Source organism: Astyanax mexicanus, chromosome 7 (assembly GCF_023375975.1).
Source record: "Astyanax mexicanus isolate ESR-SI-001 chromosome 7, AstMex3_surface, whole genome shotgun sequence".
Taxonomy (NCBI): domain Eukaryota; kingdom Metazoa; phylum Chordata; class Actinopteri; order Characiformes; family Acestrorhamphidae; genus Astyanax; species Astyanax mexicanus.
Genome location: NC_064414.1, coordinates 41,099,406 through 41,127,090, shown reverse-complemented (window position 1 = coordinate 41,127,090; position 27,685 = coordinate 41,099,406). Strand labels below are relative to the sequence as shown.

General features: G+C 35.0%; 1 protein-coding gene across 3 annotated transcripts in view; it reads right to left on the bottom strand.

Moving 5' to 3' along the window:
• The window catches only part of blnk (B cell linker), a 51,449-nt gene that overhangs the window by 3,169 nt on the left and 20,595 nt on the right, over positions 1-27,685 (bottom strand). Inside the window, exons 3-22 of one of the 3 annotated variants that reach the window (XM_022684616.2) lie at positions 27,094-27,140; positions 15,712-15,777; positions 14,918-14,974; positions 9,681-9,727; positions 9,495-9,532; positions 8,583-8,703; positions 7,247-7,347; positions 7,053-7,116; positions 6,282-6,338; positions 5,140-5,162; positions 4,994-5,016; positions 4,370-4,426; positions 3,572-3,602; positions 3,337-3,382; positions 2,456-2,552; positions 2,313-2,340; positions 2,196-2,226; positions 1,260-1,299; positions 1,117-1,148; positions 951-994 (exon numbers count right to left, since the gene is read on the bottom strand). In XM_022684616.2, the coding sequence (XP_022540337.1) occupies positions 951-994; positions 1,117-1,148; positions 1,260-1,299; positions 2,196-2,226; positions 2,313-2,340; positions 2,456-2,552; positions 3,337-3,382; positions 3,572-3,602; positions 4,370-4,426; positions 4,994-5,016; positions 5,140-5,162; positions 6,282-6,338; positions 7,053-7,116; positions 7,247-7,347; positions 8,583-8,703; positions 9,495-9,532; positions 9,681-9,727; positions 14,918-14,974; positions 15,712-15,777; positions 27,094-27,140 (1,050 nt within the window). Of the gene's footprint in view, positions 1-950; positions 995-1,116; positions 1,149-1,259; positions 1,300-2,195; positions 2,227-2,312; positions 2,341-2,455; positions 2,553-3,336; positions 3,383-3,571; positions 3,603-4,369; positions 4,427-4,993; positions 5,017-5,139; positions 5,163-6,281; positions 6,339-7,052; positions 7,117-7,246; positions 7,348-8,582; positions 8,704-9,494; positions 9,533-9,680; positions 9,728-14,917; positions 14,975-15,711; positions 15,778-20,092; positions 20,213-27,093; positions 27,141-27,685 lie in introns of those variants that run through there. The other 2 variants (XM_022684617.2, XM_022684618.2) reach the window with 2 other exon arrangements.

Genomic DNA, 27,685 nt, shown 5'->3' with positions numbered 1-27,685 from the left:
TAGGCACGGCCCACTGGTCACTGCACTATGTATCTTTTGTGAGGCAGGCAAGACAGTGGCTGTGACAGAAATTACTCCCTACTTACTGTTTACGGCACTATTGAGTACAGAGGCCATTTTTCTTTGAGTGTCCGAAGCGTAAAGTGGAATTGGAACGTGATTCATGATTTATAGTAAACATCGCCGTTTACTATGCAAGCTCAGTGTGTCCCAGAATACATTGCGAGTCTCACTACTAAGCAACAGACAGACAAACAACCAGAGTAGACAGCGAGCCACCAGGGTTGCCAGATTATTACAGTGGGATTCAGATAAAACCAAGTCACTGGGTAAAACGTGTTTTACATCTGCCAAAATGCTGAGAAAAGCATCTAAACAGCTAGTGTTCAGAATATCAACAATATTACAGTATTTATTCCAACATAAACTTAAATAAAATACCTTAAGTACCTTAAATATCTTAAATGTTGTTAATTGCACAAAAAAAACGCTATTTAAAATTATTGCATCTGCATGTTTGTATTATATGTATGTTAATGCAACACTGGTTTAAAATTAATATTGTGACATTGCAGAAGCTTATTGAAACAATGCCACAGTGAATGCATGCTGCAATCAAAGCTAAAGGAAGTTCAACTAATTATTAGAGTGTGTTTTTTTTTTTTGGTGGCGATTTTTTTTTTTTGGCCTAAACTCAGTAAACTCAGTAATAGTCCCATCTCTAACATCATACTGTGCTCAGTCATAAACATACTAAATAATATATGATCTTTTTTATGCAATTAGCTAAAGACAACAAGGAAATTGGTGCGACCTCTTCCTTTTTCAGACCCAGTAAGGGAAACAATAAGGAAGAAGGACTAACAATGCTGTACACCATTACAAACTGGTAGCTCTGTGTTATTGTTCCACTATTTATGTGTTATGGTTTGATGCGGTGTGATGATCACCTCTTCCTGCTGTCTAGCTCCACTGTCCTCTGCTGCTGAAGGCTCTGCATAAACAAGACCATAACGGACAAATTACAAAAACAACCAACTGACAAGGCTGAAACAGTACACGCATGGTGGGTGTGGTTGTGCGTGATAAGACCTATCTATTATTAGGAACACTTACTCTGCTGGGGGAGCTCACGAGGCAGAGACATCCTGCAGATGTCAAAAAAATGAATGAGAACATAATTCAGCAACATATAGTTAACTGTAGTAGATTCCTGTTCAGATTGAGGGAGGGTTTGTTGTATGTTCATAGTTACTTACTTGGCACGATAAAATCCTGGAGTCACAGGGCTTGGTGAAGCTGTAGAGCATCAGACAAACAAATATTGAAAAATAATGTGAGCTCCACCTTTCTCATAGAGCCTGTTATATCATTTATTACTTCAGTTATATCACATTTAGTAGTAGTTTTTATGTATGAAGACTTTGCTCAAACTAATACACAAATTTCTTATGAAAACCTGTATTTAAAACTATAACACTTATTCTCCAATGCAAATACGATCTTGCAATGAAATCCAGTTCTGGGAAGCTATCTCTATAACCCAATATTTGCTGCTGGCTTGGGTTTTTGCTAGTGTTATTAATGTGACGTACACAGGGTTTGTACATTCATGAAAAACCTGGAAAGGTCATGGAATTGGAAAATAGCAATTTCCAGGCCTGGATAAGTTTTGGGAAAAAGAAAATTCTCAGAAAGTTTTGGAAAAGTCATGGAAATTTGGTCTACAAATCTTTGTGTTTCAAGTTTATCGAAGAAGAAAATCTGTTTTGATCTACAAATATGTCAGAACAGAGTTAATTCAGTAATTTATCTCTACACAATGGAGCTCTAAGGATCTGACACACATATTATTATTAAATATTGCATGTCAACATTTTATCTAATTTATTTTAGACCTACTATAATGAATTTTAATTATAGTTTTAGTTGATTTTTGGTTTTATTTTCCATTTCTGCAGTTATATTTTAAAAATCGTATGGTCAAGAAAATGTGCCTTGAAGGCATGAAAAAGCCATGAAAATATCATGGAAACGTACTGGTTAAAAAGTGTATGAACCCTGCATACAGTACTGTTTGACTGTATTAGATCATATTACCAAGCATCATAAAGAGACCTGAAGTGAATTGTTTATACAGTATTCATAAGATTAAACAGTGAAGTGTACACTACAGCCATTAAATCAATATTTACCTTCATGATCTCGTGTAGAGTTGCTTGTTTTCTGGAAGATGGGAGACATAATCTTATTAAACTTTCAGTACATTCAGAAACAAAAAAAACATGCTTCAGATATTCCCAATTACATACCTGAAAAAATGATGGCTTGGGAAATTTCCTATTTATAAAGAATTAAAATAGATACAAGCTCAGTTATAGTGATGTTTTTGATATTTGACACTTTCTTTTAATTATACAGATGATTTCTGCCTAAACAACACTGTGTGACCTACTGGTCTCTTGGCAGTGGTACAGGGATGGATGGCCGTCTGTCTTCTGCAGATTTCTTCTCTGGCCTTTCCGCTAAACTTGGCATAGATGATGTTGGGGCTAGATTAGAGTAAAAAAAAGCAATTTAAATCAATTACCTTGATGCCTATAATGTGCCAGACCTATAGTGTACTCCACCTTTTTCCCTAATTTGAAGATTACTGAGGTTTCTTCTGTTATCTGTAACTGAGGACTTAGGACATACAGAGGTTGGACAATGAAACTGAAACACCTGGTTTTAGACCACAATAATTTATTGTCCCGACTGACAGTTCTGGTGGAAACAGGAGAGTTAGGGTGCACATAGAATTCTGCCGTGATTTGGGCAGCCGTGGTTTTATGTTTTTTGGATACAATCCTGGGTTAGCACCCAAACATCCCTTTCAGACAGCTTCCTCTTACAGCGTCCACAGTTAATCCTGTTGGATGTGGTTGGTCCTTCTTGGTGGTATGCTGACATTACCCTGGATACCGTGGCTCTTGAAACATCACAAAGACTTGCTATCTTGGTCACAGATGCGCCAGCAAGACGTGCACGGACAATTTGTCCTCTTTTGAACTCTGGTATGTCGCCCATAATGTTGTTTGCATTGCATTATTTTGAGCAAAACTGTGCTCTTACCCTGCTAATTGAACCTTCACACTCTGCTCTTACTGGTGCAATGTGCAATTAATAAAGATTGGCCACCAGGCTGCTCCAATTTAGCCATTAAACCTCCCACACTAAAATGACAGGTTTTTCAGTTTCATTGTCCAAATCCTGTATATTTTCATATAATGACAACAAGTTTTAGGATATATTTCTGCATATCGCTCACTTTCATATTAAATACAGTGCACTTACACTCATCAGTATTGCAGACTTCATAGTCATCCTCTCCCTCTGGCTCCTGCAAAATCAGATAATATAGCAGACCATTCATCACAGTGTGACATGAGTTTTAGTATTCAAACCTTTACACACAGAGATCAGAAAAAAAGATTTATTTAAAAAGCTCTCTTACTAATACATACGCATCTTAGTTAAGGGCAAATAAAAATATTTAGTTATTTATGTATCTTAACTACATGATGCTTACCAGACAGGAAACTGGCTTCTTTATATTTAATCTTTATGGAAAACAATGAGAAACAAACAAGAATAGTTGGATTAACAGATGTGTGAAGGTCATTTGAAAAATGATCAACCCATAAAAATCTCGACAATTAACCAAATAATTCCCCAAAAATATAATTTCTTTACTGATAAATAAAATAAACCCTGGGCATGATATATGTGTATAATATACATAATATACAAATGGAATGCATTCTTCTCAGCAGTTTTTAAGCAAAAAGTATTTAACCTATTATACTCTGAGTTGCTTTTCCAATTTTACTCCACCAGGGGGCAGGGGTGTTTTATTTTCTTATTTATATAATTAAATATTATTTATTTAATTACATTATTATTATTATTATTATTATTATTATTATTATTATTATTATTATTAGTAGTAGTAGTAGTAGTAGTAGTAGTATATTGTTTAATAATAAGCTAATAAAATATATTAAGTATTCTTATCCTTACAATTAGGATTTCAGAGGTTCAGAAACTGTGCTAAAATATGTGCTGAATTGTTATATATGATACACTTTGGCTTTAAAGGTTTTGTACATGACATCATCCTTTGAGTTAATCTATTTTAATTTATTTTATTGCAAGCCATTTTTAACTATTTCCATTAGTTTATTCATTATAACATTTTGACACATTGTAAAACAACTATCACATTCAAATGCTATCAAACAGCAACAGCAATCTTTATATATAGAAGCTAAATCAACAAAGATACTTTGCTCTAGGGAAAACATATGCCATGTTGAGAGTGCAGTACCTGGGACTGGGTTTAGGAGGCAGCCTCATGGCGGGCGGTTGACGCTTTGTGTTGCACCTGTGATACAGAAAGAGGAAGCATTAGACGTAAGTAAAAAAATAGGCAGTTGTGTTTGTTTTTTATAGTTCAGATATTTTGCTAAAAGGCTTCATTCTGCTTATTTTACTTTGAGTCCTAACAGTGAGCAAAGTTTTATGAAAAATCAAGATTTTGGATTTTGGCTTCAAACAGTGTGGGCAGTGTGCCTAGTCCTGCTGGAAAATAAAATCCGGATTTCTATAAACGTTATCAACAGAGGGAAGCATGAAGTGCTGTAAGATTTTCTGGAGAAAACACTGCACTGACGCAACCCATCACTGACCATCAGATAATTTTGCAATCCATTTGGAAATCAAGAGGCCACAGTCTGAAGGAAGAGTAGAGAGACATACAGTCCAAACTGCTTGAGGTCTAGAGAGAAAATCTTACAGCACTTCATGCTTCCCTCTGCTGACAATTTACTGTATATATAATTTATATATGTATATGTCTTCTTTTTTATGGAGAACGCCAAGGAAATATACAACAATGATTTACCTAGTTTGATTTCTTAATGTAATGTAATGTAAAAAATTACAGACTCACCTACTACTGGGTGGGGAATCCTCCTTTAAACACAGAAATTAAATATTTTAAAGAACATAAAATACCAAATGAACAGAATTAGGAAATATCAACTTAAAGCTTAATGCTATAGTTTATGAAATAGAGAACCAGTATTTAAAACTTACTGTGTCAGGAACCTCATAGACATCTGAAAACAACCAAGATCATATCAGTGATATCAGTGCAATATTCAAAATATTGTAACCAAGGCCATTTAGATATATAAGATAAGTTAAGCAAAAGTGAGACACCTTTTGATAGGCCTACCAGATGACCCTCAGTGCTATATATATATATATTTTTTTTTTTCATTGTTAGTAAAGAAAACAGAACAAAACTAAAACATTTAAAAACATTTGTTTGTTATGTGTTTTTTTTATTTAACATGACAGTGGTCTTCTGAATTATAGTGAAAACCTGTACCTGTAAAAGCTTGTCTTATTTTTGGCACCAGCCTTACTGTTACTGGTGTTACTCAATGATGTACCAGAAATATGAATATTGCTTCATTCATGTTCACGCAAGCTGGTGCCACATATAAGTAAGTCCACCAGCTGTCCACCAAGTCCACCAAGCAGCTTAACCACCAGATTTGACTATGCTTGCTGATTTATTTGTGGTATATTAGTGAGGTTGCCAGACTTATTCATGATGAGTACATTTGATTCACATCACTGAAACTTGCAGCACCTAAAGGTCATTACAACATGAAGTTTATCTGTCCTGCTTTATCTGATGTCCCACTGTACCTGAACCTACTGAATAGACAGTATAGGGGTTACAGGCACTACTAGCCCCAGCATTATGTACCTAAATAAACTAATTAGCATAATAGTTTAAAATAACAAAACATTAAATAATGCAAAGAAAACAAGTTTATGTTCATAAAGTTCAGAAATAAATATTTGGTGGAATAATCCTGGTTTTTAATCACAGTTTTCATGTATCTTGGCAAGTCCTCCTCCATCAGTCTTACACACTGCTTTTAGATTACTTTGTGCCACTCCTGGTGCAAAAATTCAAGCAGTTCAGCTTGTTTTGATGGCTTGTGATCCTCCATCTTCCTCTAGATTATATTCCAGAGGTTTTTAATTTGGTAAAATCAAAGAAACTCATAATTTTTAAGTGCTCTCTTATTTTGTTCCAGAGCTGCATATGTCATATATCGTGAATCAATCTTAGTAAATTCATAAACAATCACAATATTTGATGACTGCTTTAAAATAGTTTGGCTTTGTTTAAAAGATGTGAGGAAGTATGAGCAAACCTGGACTGTGGGAACGTCTTGGAATGCCTAGTTGGGTTCCTTTGTTTGTATGAGGGTCTGTGAAGAGAAAAAATATATACAGTACATATATTTATAAATGTCTTTATAATACAGCATTTTGTAGTACAGTCCTTGGCATATACAGTGGGAGGCTGATTTATAATTACAGGTTTCCCACACGTCTGAAACGAACCTGTGGGAGTGTGAGGGAATCTATTTATTTGTATTAGGCATACCTAAGCTAACTGTTGCATTTTTTTTTCAAAAATATATTTAGGTATTTAAATAAATAAAATGCTATTTTAATTACAAAATAACACTTACAGTGATTAACAGGGATAATTTGCATTTTATTCAAAATAAATCTCTTTTCTCTTTACTAAATTAAGGTAGGATGTGTGGGAGACCTCATACTTTTAGAATATAATTTAAACACGTGGACAGCTGATATATGTTATCTAATAAGTATATTAGATCATGTTTTTGTTTGTTGCTAATATTAGTGGTAATATCTCATTCAGGAACTGTGAAATTTTTCCTTGAATCTCCCAAGCCACCTTTACTTAGGTTATTATGAGTTTGTGGGAAATGTGTCATGTGGTTCTCGTTACTCATCACACCTTCTAGGATTTTCTTTTTTTAGAGAAAATACAGGTTTCATTCCACACTAATATGCTAAAAGTCATGTGTCTAAATTGCAGTGTCTAAATTGATCATAAGGTGTTATGCATACAGATTTTTGTACATTCTTAAGCATCTTATATGAAGGACCTTTTTCAGAAGGATCAATATAATTATCTTCTTCTACGTCGTCCTTGGGATCAATGTAGTCTTCCTGCAAAAATAAATAAATAAATAAAAATGAGTATAGAGAATTGGACTATAAGTTTTATGATAGTGATCAGCACTGAATTATTTTATTCTGATATTTAATTTTTTGATAGAAGATTATTTAACCAACTTACATCATCTTTTGCTGCCTGGTTTGGCTTCTCACGAACTGGAGGTTTGGCTGACAGGAGGAGCCTGGCTGGTTTTGCCTGCATTGGTCGACCAGGACATTTGTCTTAAATAGAGAAGTAATACCAGGGACAGGAAGTCAGGTTTTGTTAACTGCAATGCATTTTTACCCACACTGTGGTGTTAAAAAAAATCCTACATCGGTTTTACATCAGCTGACGTGTTTATTAACCATATGGTGTTTCTCAGCTGCTAGTTTTAAAGGGGATGCTTGCAATACAGCAGTAGCCTGACTGTAGATCTGACTTTTCTGATGTTTGACTGTAGAACAGCATCACTGTTCTCAGAATCACTGAATCATCGATAGGAACATCTTTTTCTTAGCTTACGTCTGGATGTCTGGCTTATGTAACCACTTTTCAGCGATCATTCATATTTAATAAAAAAGGTCCTCTCGGTAGGAAAGAAAGAAAAGAGAAAGAACCCGAAACAAAGAAAGAAAAGTTTCCTCAAGTGTTCTTATTGACCCTGTTTACACTTGGTTACATCATTTGTGTTGAGTAATGGAATTATATCAGGATATGGCCAATCCACATAAAATGCAAGTGTTAAACACACCCGATTTGCATTTAAGAATGATACAAATCTTATCACTTAAACCAGTTCAGGAGATGGTCTGCTTCCATACCCTTATGTCTGAGTCACTGTTCTTTTCCACTGAAGTGGGCGGTGCTAAGCTATTGTTTCATTGGCTGATGGACAACAGGTCTCAATTAGTGTTAGGCGCAAACAAAAAATGTAAAAAATGAAAATACATGAAGTTCACTGTCATAGATGCAGTGGAATAGATGTTGTATACTTCAAATAAGGTCAAACATGCTCCAGGATTTGACACACCAAAGCTAGAGATTCTAGTGAAAGGCAGATTTAAGTTTCTTTGTTATGACAGATAGGCATAAAATTCTTGCCAAATCAAAAGTGTATTTTAAATTGCATTATGTAACATCTGATAAGTGTTTTTTTTACAATTTAATGATAAAAAAAACAATACATATAGTTTGGAATAAACAAGTGCAAAATGGTTTGCACAAAAAAGCATGCACAAGTTAAGAAATATAACAATTTTGAAGGTAAATGTTTTTTTTGTTTTTATCTTCCTAGCATTGACCAGCCTTCTTATTTTATTTTGGGTGATAAAGGGCTGTTATGCCAGCACATTGAATTACAACAGTGCCTTCATTATACAATATACTCTAACATGGATCTGTTCAGATGTTCACTCAGATCTGTTCACTCAGTATCTTATAGTTTTGAATGTTGGTGTTATGTGATGGTGCTTACCCACGTAGTCTCCCACAGCTGGGTAGCTGATGGATGGAACATGAGGGAAGGCTCTTTCACAGGGAGGAGGCTCATAGCTATCATCATGGTCACCTTGTGGGTCTTCATACACATCACTGTCCTGCAATGAGCATCAGCATCAGTTAGCTCATTCATCTTTAGACATTTTCTCCATTTACTAAATCAATTACTTCTACATGACTTATTTCAAATTAACTGTTCAAAAAGATGAAATTAGCATGCAGGTGAATTTTCTCGTAATATTTTAGCACCATGATTTGCGCACCTATTAACTTATTAATGTTTACTAGTTACAGCAGAAAGTGTTCGAAGTGTTTTAAAAAGTTCTGGATTCCAACCTGCCTATTTCCTGTGTCTTCCAACTTACTAACTCCATCTTACAGGTGTTAGTGGTTAGCACTGGAGGCTTCATTTTCAGTATTTAGTACTGATAGTAATAATCACAATAACTGGTGAGCTAAAACCTTCACAAATACTAATTTTTTGTGTTTTTTTTTTATTTTACATAATAAAAACATTGTAGATCAGCAAACCAGATCACCTCAGCATAAATCAGTTTATATCATTTTAGATAAAGTGTTATAATGGTAAAAATGGTATTTATGCTGGTTTGAACTGGACGATTGAACACTTTCTGATGAATGAACCAGAAATTATCCAAAACACTTTCAGTGAAATTATTTTGCATCTTTTTATATAAAAGTATTTATTTTCCTTTCAATGTGAATCATTTCAAAAATAAGGTTTTGTTCCTGCAGTGATGGTATATATTACCTAGTACATTATATAATAAATATATACATTTCTGTATACTCCAGTCATTTCTGTTTTTATGATAAAATGACATTATCTATTTCTAAATGAAAACGGGAAAAGACAGACAAAACTCACAAAATCTGATCCAGACCACTCAGCCTCCTGGTTATCACCTAAAAAGAGAAGACACATAAAGCATACTGATTATGTACTGTTCCTAGGTATTTAATAACAATATTACTGCCTACAAATATGTTATTTACAGGTACAGGTCACTTCAGAAGTAGAACAAAAGAAAAGCAGAAGACAGGAACATCTTACCAGGATAGTCTCTCGCAGGTACTTTTGGAGGTCCTTTGTTTTTTATTCTGAAACAGAGGTGAAAGTGTTGTATAGAGTGTTTTAACATCTGTAAGTAGAAATGTTCGCACAGAAATAGAACGGAGAAGATGGAAAGACAGAAACTAGAGGGCTGAAATCATCTCCAAACTTTTCTCTGTATGGAAGATGCTTTATTTTAGCACTAGCTGCACTTAAGTTACCATTTTCTGCACAAAAAGCTTTCTAATTAATGTGCCATATTTTTAGCTGTATATATAGATGTGTAATTATCCATCCAAATATCCATTATCAGATTCAATGGTAGCTATTAAGAAGAATTGGTAGAGTTCTAATTACAGTGTTGGCTTCCTAGGTTTAGTCCATGTATTTTAATAGTGCAAAGGTTAAGACTTTAGAAGGGTTATTCCTATGTCTAAGTTTTACATGCTGAAGATTTCTGATGCAGTTCACCTTCTTCTTAAATCCATTCACATTATGTAACTCCAGAAGCATTAAGAGCATGTTGCTACCACCACCAAGCTTAACAGCTGATTAAGTATTCTTGCACTGACTTCCTCCTTGTGCTGTTTCTGACCATTTAAACCAGTTTTATTTTCCCGGTGCTGGTTAATCCAAAAACATTCTGTCAAACAAACTACATTTTTTTTAAATTGGGGAACAGGGAAAGTTTCAGATTATGATCACTAACAGAGTCCATTGCGTGGCAGGTTTAAAGACTTTTTAAACTCCTTCAGCAAAACTGAATTAAGGGACTATCTATATGTATGTTTTAACCTTTTAAGTACAAGGTTGGTTTCTTGTTGATTTCAGAAAATCTAGCAAAATAGTGGCACAAGCGTCCAAACATTACAAGGACCATTATATTACCATAGTTTAATGTGTTGTTTCAATGTTTTATGCACAGTTTCTTCATAAAATGCATAAAAAACACTAGCTACCAATGCTTCTCGGTAGCTAGCTAAATTTCCCATCTTACAGCAGAGGCTGCATCATTTAAGAATAACGGAAATATAAACTAGAACAAAAGCTATTAAAAGCCAATTTCATCTTCCTATCAAAGAGGAAATAAAGGTTAGACAATGATAACTAGTTGCTGCACTATACAATGTCCTAAAATCATGCTAAAATTAAGTCACGCTACTAGGTTGCTAAACTTTATCGCTCCTGAGAGGGTCGCCTACAATTTAATCAATTGAACAATCAGACAAAATTGTATAAACAAAAGTCTTGTTTTGTTCTTTATAAAATTTATTAAAGTTTGGTTTATACATACTATATATTATTGCACCACTTCCGACACTCCTAATGACAGGGACTATGACAAGCGATGACTATGATGACATAGATGATGACCCAAAATGTAAGTGTTTTTAGTAACCAATCTGACTCATTGTCAGTTCAAGAAAAAAACTAAATCCAATCTAAACATAGACCAATTCACAGAAAAGGCCGGCGGAGTCGAAATCTAGGCTATGATGCCATCACACCAGGCCTGTTCCTTCATATACATATATGGAAGGACAAAATCAGGAGTCAGGCTGATGACACAAGGTGTAAAAGAGCCTGAATGAATGAATTTAAAATGTATATCCAGGAAACCCCATTCCTGTTTTTTTTTTTGCCTGAGGCCTAAAATCACTAAATCTGCCCTTTATCTCAGTACGAGGTGCATTACATCCAACAACTCCTCATTATATTCCATAAAACAAGTTTCTGCGTCTGCAATGTGATGGAAATATTTCAGAACAAAGAGGAACAAAGAAAGTTCAGAGAGAGGGAGGGAACAGCTACAGGCAGAAATATTTGCTTTCAAATCCTGCTGAAACTCCTTTAGTTGAGTGAAGCCTTCTGGCAGCAACATTTGGCCTTTCTGACAGAAAGCCTGTAAAGATTTTGTGGGTTACATGTGAATTGTTGTGTGGAATGAATCTAGAGGTGGTATCTTTTTAAAGATGTGCTATCTGCATCCATATACTTACATGCAGGATATATATGCTATATTATATTGATAACTTCAACAGATCTGATCTAATTAGGACTAATTAGATCGGATAAATATTACAGCATTTTCACTACTCTCCATAATCTCCAACTCAAATGAATATTGTCTTTAATTTATATGTAGAATATATATATAAATATAATATTTGAGCAACAGCATCAGCACATGTGTGTTCAAATTACAAGCCTTCTTTATCAATTCAGATTCTTTGTCCACATTGAGTTTGATGTCTACTTTTTAACAGTTCACATTAAAAAATGTAATTGACCTTTATTTGTCTGTGATGTGAATAAAGCTGTCCCTCAGTCGTTCATGCACACCTTATCCAGTGCTGTCTAAAGACATTATCACTAAACTCATACCTGCAGGCAAAACATGCTATAAATCCAATCTGACACATTTATGTTGCATACTCACAAACTGAATATATATTCTATCTAGAACCAAATATGAAAATGACTCAGATCTGAATTAGAGTCCACAAAGCTCAGATTATACATTTATGCACACCTCCTTATCTGATGCTCTCATGTATATAGGCAAAAGATGCAACCTGAAAATATCCAACCTGACCATGCACCTTTGTGTTATATATTCACATATCTATTACCACAAATAAAACTGTGAAAATCTGAATAAGAGTTCAAACAGCTCTAAAAGAAAGAAAGAAAGAACTCAGTTAAAAAGTAATTGTTTCAGCAGTATCAGTACATGTGTATTAGTCTAGGTTCGCATTATAAACCGTATTAATCATTTTCATTGTTTAATTTAGATTGGATTTGGCCTTCCTGACAGTTAAGTCATCTTTGTATATCTGTAACATGAACAATTATGTCATTAAAACAGCACGCATGCACACAATGCTAAGTTTATGCACATTGACTGGAAAATGACTGGATTTTACACAGTGTTAAAAAATCTGATCTGTGTCACATGAATGCAAAAAATTAGATTTTAGTCACTTTACCATGGTAATGTTAACTTAGCCATAGAAGCCTGAAAACTCAATAGAGATCAGCTAGAGGGTGTGTGTCTTGAATCCTGATAAATGCTCCTATTCCATCCGTTTCTGTATCAGGCACTGGAAACAGTGGTGTAATGTACACATCACTGACAGGCAACAGTAACCTCAGCTTACTATTTAAATATGACAACATCAGCCTCTTACAACACTGGAATAGGGTTGCAGCGGTAACCGGTTTCACGGTATACCATGGTATTAAAATGCACGGTTATCATACCGTGTGTGTTTGCTTATTACCGGTAAAAGGCAAGCCAGCGGAGAAACTCACCCGCGCATGCGCAACTCTGCTCCGCTTCAGCTCCTCAGCACACAGCGGTGAGAACGGCAGAAAATGCATCAGACTAAACAAATCTCCGTCCGCCTAAAAAAAGGCTAAACTAAAATCAGCAGTGTGGGACTATTTCAGAGACCCGCCGAACGCACCCGAGGATGGTTATCCGATTTGTAATCAATGTGGCCGTAAAGTCACAGCTAAAGGTGGACATACGTCAAACCTGTTCTTCCATCTCCGAGAACACCACCCCGCTCTGCAGCGCAAAGTATGTGTTTAGTTTATAATTTTAATCTGAACCTAAATAAAACCTCTTTGTAGTCGTGCACAACCCAAAAGCGCTGAGTTATCCGAAATTTGGGCACGTGGGTACAGGCGTGAAGTGCGTGCTACGATGGATTCACGTGTGTCCGTGTAAAGGTCCTGGCTGGACTGGATGTGAAAGACGCCATTCATTTACATGCGTTCATTTTTAAATTCTGACGTGCCTGTTTTTCATATGTTAAAACCAGACTCGCTGTGAAAGCCTTAAAATAGAAATCTCTATTGTGAGGATCATGTCAGAAATAAATCCCCTCTTTCTGCAGCATCTGGTTATATACCAACTCGGCAGTAAAATGGACGTTTACAATAGTTGTTGATCAGACACTGACCCAGGCACAGTTTATCAGATATTAAATAATTTAAACTTAAATAATTGTACTGAATATTTTAAATACAGGATCTTTACTTTTTAGAGCACATGTAATGTGTGACACGTGTGTGTGTGTATGTGTGTGTGTATATATATATATGTATATATATATATACATATATATACATATATATATATATATTTATATATATATATATTTTTTTTGATATACACCCTTAATGCCCTTAAGAGTAGTGGGAAAACCTGGTTTCCTTTACCTAATGGTGTAAAGCTTATTTTTTTTAAGGAGACATTATCTATATAGTTGTTCCAGGTTTCTACAATAAATAGTTAATTGAACAAAAAACCTTTGTTGTAATTTCTTTAAGGGTCAGTTTAATAATATATGTAACAAACTGTGATACCGTGATAACCGTGATACCGCGGTATTTTCTGAGACGGTTATCATACCGTGAAAATCTCATACCGTTGCAACCCTAACTGGAAGCTAAATGTTGTAATTGTAGGAGGTTGAATGACAGTGCTCAGTGCAAAAACAGAGGTCAGACATTTCTTGTAGGTGGTCACCATATTTGTACACATCTTAGGCAGAAATCCTAAAGGTTGCTCGCTCCCTCCAAAGATTTTCTTTGGGATTAAGATCTAGAGACTGCCCAGGCCACTTTAGGGTCTTTAATGTGCTTCTCCTTAAGACACTCTTTGTTGCCTTGGCCACATTTTAGGTCACTGTCATGCTGGAAGGCCCATACATCTCTCTCTTACAATAAACCTACATTAAAATGATAGATTGTTCATGTATTGTTCATTGTCATGATCATTACCCTTTACTACACTGTCCACTGTGGGTGGTAATGCCATCTATGATGTATCCCCAGTACACAGTTAAAACATTTTTTGGTACCCACTTTCAGGACTCGAGCTGGTATTTCACATCCCCTTGCCATAAGCATACTTTGACTTCGCCAATCACTGCCAAATCTGTTTATATCGACTTTACTGCTGAAATACAATTATTTGCTAAATAAATAACTATAGCCATTGTCCACATGACTTTTGTACATGTAGCATATTGTCACTGTCAGAACAAAGGCAAAGGCAAAAGTATTTTATTGTAAAATACTTAAATTGTAAATCCTTCTGAATAATATTGCTGTGAGGCTATAGAAAATGTTAGTGAATGGAGGGGAGGGGTTAAAAGGAATGAAAGAACTGCTTTATTAACAGGTTAGTCATTAGTGGAGCTGAAGTAATGCTAGGATTTTACCGGTCCAATGTGTTTCTGCCAGTTTTGAGAATATTAGCTGTCTGTTCACTCTGAAACCTGAAAAATAACCAAAAGCCCACTCTTATGATAATGATTATTTTATAGTTTAGTCTTACCAATATATCTCTCCACCTCTGATAAGGCTAAAACATTATACACTACATAGATACAGAAAATTATACAGGATATGCACGATGTACCAATCTGTAGACATGGGTCTGTCCATTTCCACTGAACTTAATGTGTTTTGCAACAAAAAAAAAAAACCCAAAACAACAATGGAAAATTTTTGATCATGCTAGCTCTAAGTATGGTACTTTTTCTTGCACGCACATATATACACACCCCCACAAACACACACACACACACACACACACACACACACACACACACACACACACACACATACATACACGTAAACACCACCACAGACACACAAATAAACACACAAGAATACACACACAACCACCCTCACATGAGATTTCTGTCATACACCACAGCTGAACGCTCTGCTAAGTCTCGGTGTGTGTGCACTCATGGTTCCTGTTGGGAGCAGATAGAGGAACTGAGAGACAGATCCGTCCACAGATGTTTCCCTCCTCTTTTTTTGCTCTTTACCAAAACCATTCTATTTATCTTCCACACACTCATTAAAACCTGCTAGCAGACTCTCCTTTAAATAACTAGTGGAGGCATTTCCCCCACTGCTTATAGCAGACACATATCAGACATGATGTTTGTGTGGGTGGGTGTTTGTGTGTGTGTGGAGGTTTTTTAAATAACTGCAAACGTACCTTTTTAGTCTGTTGAAAATACTGTCGTCATTCTTTTTGATGTCTTGGACGATTTTCTGGAGCTGCCTGAAAAACAAAAAGCAGTGTGAGTGAGCCGAGTGTATAAATCATACAGGCAGGAGACTGTTACTCTCACCCAGTGGCGTGCACAGACATTTTGAGGGGCAAGTGCTCAGGGGGAAAAAGGGCACTTAGTAGTTTGGTGCTGTATGAGACATTTTACTGCACAACAAAATGATTTCACGTTGGGCTTAGAGGGCAAACGGTAGGATTTTACATGATGTGTATGTTACCTGGTTGGTGGGACACGGGGGAGAAGAAGCCTATCTGTTGCAGTGCGTGCTATGCTGAAGACTCGCTGAACTGAACTGCTGCTGCAGCGCATCTAGTGTGCCTTGTGCGTGACCGCGCAGGGTCACGTGACAGAGGAAAGAGAGGTCGGGTGTGTGCGAGCTGATTTCAGGGCATTCTGTTTTCACTCGTTTTTAATCGCTCAGGTTTTCAAAAGATCATTTCAAACTGGCCTCAGTTAAATCTTAATAATAATAATATTTAAAAAAAAAAGTTTCAAAAGGGCTCTTTGGTTGATAAAGGGCAGAGTTGGTGGTGCTTTAGCACCTGATGTCTATGTCTGCACGCCTCTGCTCTCACCAGAGTAGGATTATAACTCTAATCTTTTCAATGACTCGATTAGATAAATCAGTAGTGAGTGAAGTATGACTTAAAACTAATTACTCATAATTCAGTATAAAATATTTGGAATCTTCCCTTTTACCCACAAAAAAAAAAAAACACATTTGTGACATTTTTCACTATGAGAATATTTACCCACATGTTTATGGACACTCCTTATAGTAAATGCATTGAGAGCAAGTTGCTCTCATTGCTTCCACAGATGTGCACACATAGCTTGGTCAGAGGTTCTAACTGTGTTCTCTGCAATGAGCTTTATCCAATACCGTTGGGATGACGTGGGGTGCTGATCAATCAACTGAACCTGACTTTACTACAATGGACTAAAAATAGCTGAGATAAATGGCAAAAAATGTCAAACTTTCTTTTTAATTTTTTTTTATTATTATTATCATTTGTTTACATTGAGCTATTTATTTTTAATAGTACTGTTATTATGATTTATTTTTTAATTTATTTTATTGTTTTTACTATTTTTTTTTCTTTTGATCAATTTTACCTTTTTATTTTTTATATTTTTTATCCCATAGCCCCTGTGTCACATCTTTTGCCTGTTTTCTGTCTTTTCTCATGTCTGTTATTCTCACGTGTCCCGGCTTCTCTGTGTTTCTTCCCTGGTGTTTTTCCACTCACCTGTGTCCATGTGTAGCTCCGCCCCTCGTTAGTCAGTCCCCAGGTGTTACCTGTTCTCTTTCCCGCCTTGTGTGTGTATTTAAGCGTCTCTGTCAGTAGTGTTTTTGTCGGTTCTTGTGCGTTTTCACGTCTGTCACGGCTGTGTTAATCCCGTCTGTTAGTTGGTCTCCATGTGTCTGAGTTTCTGTTTGGTTTATGTTTTGTTTTCTGTTTTTCAATAAATATTACTTGCATTAGCGTCCGCTCTCCTCGTCCGCTCTCCTCGTCCCGTCCTTCAACACAGCGTTACACCCTGTTTATTTTTTATTTTAACTTCTTATCTTATCTTCTTTTTTATCTTAATTTCTAATTAATTACCTATATTTATTTTACTTAAATGTTTACTAAATTTGTTTTTCTTTTAATGTTCATTAGCTGCTTATTTTTCTTTTTAGTTTTCACTTAAGATAATAAAATTTTGTTTATACTTTTCCTTGTCAATCACTTTTATTAAATAATGCACTAAAAATGAGGGTCTCCTTCAAGGTACCTCTCAAACAAAATAAAGGTTGATTGGTTTATTGATTGACTAATTGATTAATTGATTTTCATTTATAAATAAGGGTTAATCCACATTTAGAGTATGCAGGAAAGCATAAGCATAATCTGTTGTGCTCATAATGCTGCCAAGAAGAGAAAGATTTCGACACAACACCTGCTCTTTTTCTTCTTCTATTGTTTAATCAGTAGCAAACGCCTGCCTCAACTTTCTGTAATTGGTCTGATAGTCCAAATTATTTAAAAAAAATGTTTTTTATATTGCAGAATGACCGGTCCAAATGTCCAGACCAAACAAGGTAGGTGTAAAACCTACCAAGTCGATTTTGATAATATTATATTCCATTTAATTTAAACGTTTCTTTTTTTTAAGTTAACAGCAAGAACAACAATGAAAAAAGGCATATTTAAGTCAGCATTTTTTTACTGTAAATGTGTGTTCTGTTTAAGTGTAACTTTCCCCTGCGATACAGTTTCGTTTCATGCACCTCAGCACTTCTACACCTTCCAGACCCCTACTTTACAGCTTTAGATGAGACTAACATTAACATTATCAGACTAACGCGAGTATGTGAGGCAATCTCCTGCACTGTGAAATCCTGTGTGGGTGTTACCAGCAGAACACACTGACTCACGGCTCCTGAGCGTCTAAACGCCTCCCTGCCTCACTCAGAGGTAGTTAGTGGTTGTGTGTGGAGAGAGTAAGCATACTAAGGCGTATATTTAAGGAGATCATAAAGTTTGTTTAGTCGGCTCTCTTCTCTCTACAGGTTCTCTCTACAGTGTAAAAGCTGCGTCAGCCCACAAAAACAGAAAAAAACTGACCTCATCTGCATTTCAAAGGACTGTGCTTTAACCAGAGGAATTGAAACAGTTTGCATGCTATAGTTACAGATTAACGGAAAGATTTAAAGGACTCAAGGACAATTCAGTAATGCTTTTCTACCTGAATATAATCTAATCTTTACAACAAAGCTTCAAATTATATTAAAAGCAGTATATAACTTTTTTGTAATACTCTGTATTTTAAAAGTAATAATGGGTGAGCAGGTGTTCCAATACTTTTGTCCATATACGTAATTATACACAGTATAAAGGCCATCATGAATAGATACAAAAATGCCTAAAGGTATCCCAAAACATTTTTCCTAACTATTGTAGAACAATGTTTAATCTAACTCTCATCAAAGAAATGCACTGAAATGAACCAAAACCAGCTGAGTTTAATAATGAACACAAATGAATAAAGCTCTTAAATCTAAACTAAACTAAACTAAACAAAAATATTTAGAGCAATGCTTCAAATTCTAGCGGACAGTTACTCCAACAAAAGCTGCATCATCTTTTTAAAGTGTCTGTATTTTGGAAAACACAATGATTAAGCAGGTATTCCAATACTGTTGCCCATATACAGCTCTGGAAAAAAAAAAATAAGCGACCACTTAAAAAATGATTCGATTTTACCAAATTGAAAGGAAGATGGATGATCACAAGCCATCAAACCAAGCTGATCTGCTTGAATTTTTGCACCAGGAGTGGCATTAAGTTATCCAAAAGCAGTGTGTAAGACTGGTGGAGGAGGACATGCCAAGACGCACGAAAACTGTGATTAAAAAACAGGGTTATTCCACCAAATATTGATTTCTAAACTCTTAAAACTTTATGAATATGTACTTGTTTTGTTTGCATTATTTGAGGTCTAAAAGCTCTGCAACTTTTTTGTTATTTCAGTCATTTCTAATTTTCTACAAATAAATGCTCGAAATGACAGTTAATATATTTTTGGAATTTGGGAGAAATGTGTTCCGTAGTTTATTAAAAAAAAAAAATTATTTACTCATTTTACATATACCTATAAATAGCAAAATCAGAGAAAACGATTCAGAAACTGAAGTGATCTATTATTTTTTTCCAGAGCTGTAGTATATCTCTCAGATCTAACTAAAAATGGATACAAAAGGACCTAAATATATATGCCAAACCTTTGAAATATATCTACTGTAATGTAACTAATGTAAAACAATGTTCCAGACTGTTTTTTTAAACCACTTTGTTTAATAATATTTTGAGATTTGAAAAACTGTATAGGCCCTAAACTTTTCAAAGTCCTGGTTTCTGTCATTATTACTGTGAAAGAACAAATAAAATAGCCGACCTGATCAGTGTTCAATAGAAATGCACTTTAACCATGAGAACTGAAAGTAGTTTAGCTTACAGATTACAGAGATAACGCTATACACTCTACTCCCCACAAACATTCGCTTACAGTCACAGATAATCATCAATAGTGATTAAATCTGTATTATGTGTTGTTCAAAGTTTAAAATAACCTGAAAATACAATTGTATGAAATTCATATTCATTTCATCACATATTTATACACATATAAATATATTATTACTTTGTTTACCTCCTTTTACCTACCAGAAATGGTGTGATATATTACACATTAAACTGGACTACATACTAAACTGTGAAAAACCAAAGTCCAGAGTGTGAAAAAGTAATAAATTCTTACCGAAGCTTCTCACCAGCAGGAGCAGTGATCTTGCTGAGTTTCTCCATGCTGTGTGAGGGAGTGAAGACGAGTGTGTGCGTGTGCATGTGTGTGTGTGCGTGTGTGTCTGTGTGTGTGTGATCTCTCACTAAAACAGTAACCTGGCAAACAGCCAGCGGTTTGACACATGACACATGAGTGAATGCTTTTAGAAAATGTTAGACTGTTAAATATATATCATGCAAGTTGAAGTCCTTTTGTTCCCTATAAGCAGATGAATCATACTGAATCATAATGCTATACACTACAGTATATGGACCCCACACAGCAAAAAGTCAAGTATTAAATTAACTCCAATAGAGTTGATTGTAGTTTATTTCCAGGGTTTATATAGCTCCACACTCTTTGGAGTTAAATCAACACTTTTTTAAATGGTTAAACACCTTGCCAGAGTTCCTTTTTTTAACTCACATTTGAATTTGTTACAAAATCCCTAAATTGTTACAAAAACACTAAAAAAGAGTAAAAAAAATGTTTAGTCAATTGATATGACTATTTATTATTGAATTATTATTCTGGAGAGGTTAGCTTGTGTTTTGGTTCCTCATACAGGATATAACTTCCCTGCTTACATCCTGCCAGTGTATTTTTTTTAATTGCATGGGAACTTTTATCCTGCATTGCAGTTCTTAATGCATTGCCTGAACTGGTTTTGATTGACTGATCTGCATATTGTAAGTGTCTGGGTACCAAAGTACAAAAAAAAAAAATAATAAAATCCAAAATGACCACAATAAAGGCATTTATGGTTTAGGGTTTACTGACTCTTTAAAATACTTCTGTAGAAGTTAAAGTATCAACTAAAGCTTTTAACTCAAGTAAAAGTGTAAAAGTATTGGTTGCAAAACTACTTTTTTTAAGTATAAACTTAAAAGTAATAAATGGAGGAAAATGCTATTAAGGAGAAAAGCATAAACTGTGCCTCAGCAGCCTATAGTGCACAAACATCACCTTTCCAAAAAGCATTTCTCTAATCGTTATATTAAAATGTTAATGTATATGCCTATTGAAAATGAATGTATATGTTTATACTTCTCATCCAACCACAATCAAATTTATCCGAAGATTTATCTGGAGAATGACAAGAAGCTGCAATGTAAACAAGCTAAAATGAAATAGGAATTACGAGGCTAGTAGAAGTAAAAGTCAGCCAAAATAAAATTAAGAATAGATCTGAAAATCTCTATTTAAGTAAGGCAACAAAGTATTTGTCCTAAATAACCTGACACTTCTGGATTTAATAGTGTTGATCATCCCTTTTCCCACACTGAGGCAAGAGCTCACACAGCTTCCTCTTTTCTGTGCAGTGTACTGAAAGCCACAAATTCATAACTCACACCTGTATACTATAGGGTGTTAAAGGGTCAATTGAGGAACATCCTAGCTTTAAAACTAGCTACTAGACACAGTTCTAAACAATTTAACGCTGGATTTGAGGCTGGTAAGGAATATTAATATTAAAGTAATATTACTTTAGATATAGTCTGTGTTTACTGAATCATATTTAAAGCTTATGGAGGAGCTAATTAATGCTGCATGCTAACATGGTAACACAATTATGATAAATATAATTTCCAAACTTAAAAATACAGATGAAGAACCTCTTAGTTCATAGTTTCTATTGGGCTAATCAGGGCTAGTTCTAATAACAGTGTTTCCAAACTACAGTAAACTTTAACCATTTAACACACACTGTTTTCATCTGTAATCTGTGTGAGTTTATCTTAATATAGTTCAATGCTATTTATTGTTCTATCCAACGCAAATTGACCATATTCTGCTAGCACAGTTTATCCAAGAAGATGATGAGCACAACATTTTTGCCATTTCTTTTAGGTCGCTCCAACTACAAAGTATTTAAATGTAACATCTTAATTTCATCCTCTAAAGTAGCAAATAGCATATTCTGACTAGTTTAACTAGCAACAACCTGTTTTCTACATGTTAGGTTTTAGGTAGCTAGCTAGCTACAGTTATGTGCCCAGTTAGCTACAGTATGAGCCCACAGGAGCATAGCCTAGCCTAGCTTCGCTTAGCCCTTTTGTAATTATTTAGGAGACTAATATTACTATTTGTCAGTGTTGTTACCAGATAGTCCTCTTAGTATCCAGTCTGCACTGATCAAATGGAGAAGTGATTAAAGCTATGAGATAGCTAGCTACATTTTAACCTGTTAGCTATCCAGACATCCCAAGTTGCAAAAGTTGATTTCAGGCAGTAACAATATCACAAGAAATTGCACAAAATCAAAAACATTTCATATCATATTACAATAATTATTAATATTGCCTCTGCCATGATCTGCTTTCTCTCACTCACTGAACAAATCCCGTTTGGGAGGGGGGAAAAACACTGCCCGCCCACACTAAAAACTGATTGGCTGTCTCACAGACTCTTTGCAGAGAACAGGCCAATCAGAACCCTCTCTGTTTTGTCTCTCTCCTTCCCACACGCGATTAGAGAAAAAAAGCCTGTCGCCTGTGTGCGCGTTTGGGGCACTTGTCCTGTTATATGTGACTCGCGGGCATCCGGGAGCCACTGCCGAAATGCGGGAGACTCCCGCAGCTTCAGGGAGACTTGGTTTGTCTGCCTATCAGCTGATTTTTCTGAATTATGCTGTGGAAATTAATGGCTAATGGCTTTGAATGCCGGTCAGCTCATTTCAGTTTAAAACAGGAACTTTTAATTTTACAACATTCTTCGTTATTAAATCATTGTTCTCTTATCATTCAGTCTAATAAACTCTTGTTTATGTTCCATAAACATGTGAACTCATAACTGATAACTGTCTCTTATTTCAGGTCCTGTTTGGAGGAGCTCCGCATGAGTGCTGTTGAAACTCACTGGCTATTTTTAGAGGCTGATGGCCACGTTTGCACAATAGATCTCATGGCTTTAAGAAGAGGAAGAAAATATATTCAGAGGAAATTAATGTGCCATCAGAGGTGATGATAAAGGGAACAAATGCAAACAACCAGTTCAGCATGAAAACTTATATTGCCTCTTATTTCCATAATGTTATTGTTATGGTTATAGTTTTTCTTCTTGTGGCTGTTTGTAATAGTATGACTATCATTAGTATTCATGTCGTTGGGGCCAAACATGTGGCCAATGAGCCAGGACTGGCCTGATACAGGTTATAATCTGTCTCAGCATGTACATATAGAAACCTTATTCTCAACATCGGCTATTTACTCTAATTCAGCAGTATACTGTACTGACAGTGATATATACAGCTCTGGAAAAAGGAGATTCTGGAGACCAGAATAAGTTTCTCTGATTTTTCTATTTATAGGTTTATGTTTAAGTAAAATGAACATTGTTGTTTTATTTTATAAACTACGGACAACATATCTCCCAAATTCCAAATAAAAATATTGTCATGCATGTATTTGCAGAAAATGAGATATTGTCAAATTAACAAAAAATGATGCAGAGCTTTCAGATCTCAAATAATATTAAAAAAACAAGTTTATATTCATAAAGTTTTAAGAGATCAGAAATCAATATTAGGTGGAATAACCCTGATTTTAATTACAGTTTTCATGCATCGTAACATGTACTCCTCCACCGGTCTTACACACTGCTTTTGGATAACTTTGTGCCACTCCTGGTGCAAAAATTCAAGCAGTTCAGCTTGATTATAGAGGTTTTTAATTTAGCAAAATCAAAGAAACTCTTCATTTTCAGGTGGGATTTTATTTTTCCCAACACTGTATATACACAGTAATTAGTGTTCAGTAAACACTGTTAGTGTTATTTAACATTAAAAGTGTTATATTATTATATTAACAGTTATCTTTTTAATTATGAGTGTTGATTTATCACTGACATATTTAATGTGTAGGCATGAACAATCAATCTCCATCGCAGAGCAACCAATCAGAATCTCTGTTTTAGCTGAAGACAACAGAGTCAAACTCAGGGACAGAAACAGTAAGAATCTTTATTTTTTGGAAAGAGGTGGGGTAACAGAGAGTCAAACTCTGTGCGAGTACAGAGAACTGCTGCAGCTCATTAATCTGGTAAATGTTTTAACCACATTGTACAAACATGGACAAAGTCAAACTCAGGGACAGAACCAGTCAGAATCTTTATTTTTTGGAAAGAGGTGTGGTAACAGAGAGTCAAGCTCTGTGCGAGTACAGAAGACTTATTAATCTGTTAAATGTTTTAACCACACTGTACTGCAGTCTCCCTAAGATAGGACCAAATGTTCTCCAGAAATGTTAGGTATCACTATTTTTGGGATATTGTAATATTTTATATTATACTGCAGCTCAGACAGAGCCTAAATATAGCTTAGAACCAGTGGTGGTCTGGTTGTGTTTTATTAATCAAAAAAGTTTTAAATTGTCAGTCACAATAATGATATTTATTGATAATGATATTTATACGATATGATACAAAAGTGTCGTTTTTTCAATAAAATCAGTCCAACCTTCTTCATACTAGACAGCAGAATTTTACATGAAATGAGTTGGACAGGTGGATTTATGGTATTTTCTCTGAGGAGGATTTAAAAAATAGTTAATGAGTTCTTTGTGAGATGATATTCGTCACAGCTGAGCCGACTGTTCCACCTCTGGCTGCATTAAAATGAACCGTACTAATGTAAAAATAGGCCATTTTCCTCCTGCTACTTTCACTGAACTTTCACTTCAGCTTGTCTTGTCTTAAATTAAACACTTTGCTTTTTCCACGCTTCTTTATTTTTTCCTCATACAGCAGTTTATTTTCCTTTCTTCATGTCAGGGTCAAAACACAGTGGAAATAAACGCTCACTTTGCCCAAGCAGAACTTCTCAATATCATCATCACACTTCCCAAGATGTGAGCAGTTACTGAAGGTAATAACACCTCAGTAATGACCCACACAGTGTGTAAACATCCATCAGTCAGAGCATAATTATACTGTACAACATGCAGGACTTCCTCACAGCTCACAAAAAAATAAATATTTTTAACCAGCACAGGGAAAGTCCCAGGAGAAAACGCTGTAAAACACTCTACACTATAAATGATTCCACTTCACCTGCAGTTTAAAGAGTAAATATTGCTGGAGGATGTGTGAGTGAGTGTATGTGTTTATATCAATATGTGCCTTTGTGTCCACAGCATAGTTGTTTAACTCACTGGACCATAGGATCATTATTCAGTTATTAGTGTGGAACTCATTATGAGTTATTTAGAAACTGTTTAAATTTAGTCTCTTTTAGGGTTTGGTGAAACTGATGCTGATTTATTCTGAATGATCAGGTCAGGGAGGGTGTTTGCTATGTCTGTGTCTGCAATGCTGCAGAATAATTTAAAATGAATTTGATAAATATAAAATCTTGTCAGGTGCAGCAAGGAGAGGATGCAAATCCAAGGTATTTATTATACAAAAACAATGAAACAAAACAGAACATAGGAGCCAGAACTCATGAACATGCAACCTAAACAGACGATAAACATACAAGAAACAAAAAATAACACTAGAGACACGGGCTTAAATACGGAAACTGTAATGAGGGGGCAGAGCTACAAAAGAACAGGTAAGCAACATGGGAGGAGACACAGGATACACACAGGGCATGCGCAGAGGGTAAATAAACACAGAGAAACATAAGCACAGAAGAGGGACAACAGGGTACAGGACAAGGATGTGACAATCTAAAGTTTTAAACACGCTTTTAGTAATAATAATGATGGAAAAGTTAACTTTTCTATTTTAATATTAAAAGCTATTTAAATGAAAGCAAGAATTTCCTGTCAAGGGACTGGAGACACATGCTTCATGTTAAGCAATTAATCATTTTCATTTCATTTAATATTTCTCATATTGTGTCCATACTTGGCTGAGGTAAAGCTTAAACTGTCCACTTGGTAAAATTAAGATAATTAATTAAATAATTTTAGAAAATAAAAATGTATCTTTAAAAGACAACAAGGCCATCACAAACAATTAAATACAATAAAACTCTACGTAAAAAAGGTTTCCATCAAATGCCATTTTTTTTCTAAAACTGTCCATTAGCTTACCCTGACAGGTTGAACATGAAGTGCATGTAAATGAAAATACAAAGTGTTTAGCTGGGAAAAAAATGAAAATATGATTTCTTAGCCTGTGTCTGTCTGTTTCTGTGTTTTAGCTTTTTTTGTCCCTCCTTCTCCTGTCCTTAAATCTCCTGTTTATTTACCTCCCCATGTGCTCTATGTGCTTCACATGGCTCTGTTAATCCCTCCTGTCTCATTTGCAACCCCGCCCCTTGTTACTACCACAGGTGTCTCTTGTCTGTGGAATACCCCATGCGCTCCTTTGTTCTCTGTGGTGCTTTGAGTTTGACCTTCTGTCTTTATGTAAGCTCTAGCCTTTGCATTTTGACCCTTTCTTTGTAGACCCAGTCTATTGTTTGATTTCTCTTTGTTTGATCCTCTATTCTGCTGTTTTGTGCAAGTTTAGTTTTCTTTAGTTTATGTGTCTTATTTTGCTTGTCGTTTATTAGTATAATTGTTAATTCTTTGTTGTATAGTCTTTGTTTCTATAGCCTTAGTGTTTGTTTTACTGCCCTAGTATTTTTTTTTTGTTTACTATTTGAGATATGGAAAATAAAGACCTGCACTTGCATCCTGCCTCCATCGTGTTACACTAAGTCTATGTAGTTTTTTTTTTTTTGAGAACCAAAAGCAAAGATAATGTTCAAAGAGTATATAGTTAACAAAGTTGTTAGGCCTGAAATAAAATGATACACCTCTAAAATAAAAGTCATACGTGTGTTATATCACAAATCAGTTTAGATGCTTTCACTTACAGAACAGAATGAAAGTAATGAAGTAAATGTAAAAACTGAATTAGTAACAGTAACTGTTAATGGTTAAATAACTAGTAAGTGTATACACTGTTTAAACACAAGCAGGGTTTTGTATTAGATAATCTGTGTTTGTTCTTTTGTTAATAGAAAGCAAGGAAAATGGGCTTACGGTCGATGCATGGGGCTGAACTTGTTCAGGTCTGTGTCAGAGAGATTCTATGGAAACAAAAACAAGATAAATTAATTATAGGTCAGCTGTGCATTCAGCCCAGCCTACTTACCTTCCTTAGCCCATTTCAGATCATAATAATTCTGCTAATATTTTAGTTGATTTAAAAATCTGTCCAGTTCATGGTGATCCTTTAACTGTAGTCTATATTCACTTCACAACTATGCATTGCCTAACATCCAGTGCATGATTATACTTTAACTACTGTATATAACTTTATTTACTTTAAATAGCACTCATAACTAGTTTATAAATCTTCTTTAATTAAAGGGCATATTTAGTTCCTAAAAATTAATGAGTAAAATTTACTTTAAAAACGTTTTTGCAACTTTCTGCATTTGCTTTTTTTAAGTAAATTTAATTTCAGATAAATTTAAGTAACTTCAACTCGGTTTCAAGACTTAAATGTTACATAGAGTAAATAAGTGAACTGAACTTCAGTTAATCCTTTCTTTTAGTAACCTTTACTTAATTTCTGCAAACAATATTACCTAATTACAATTACTTAATTTATACAGTACTACGGAAATAA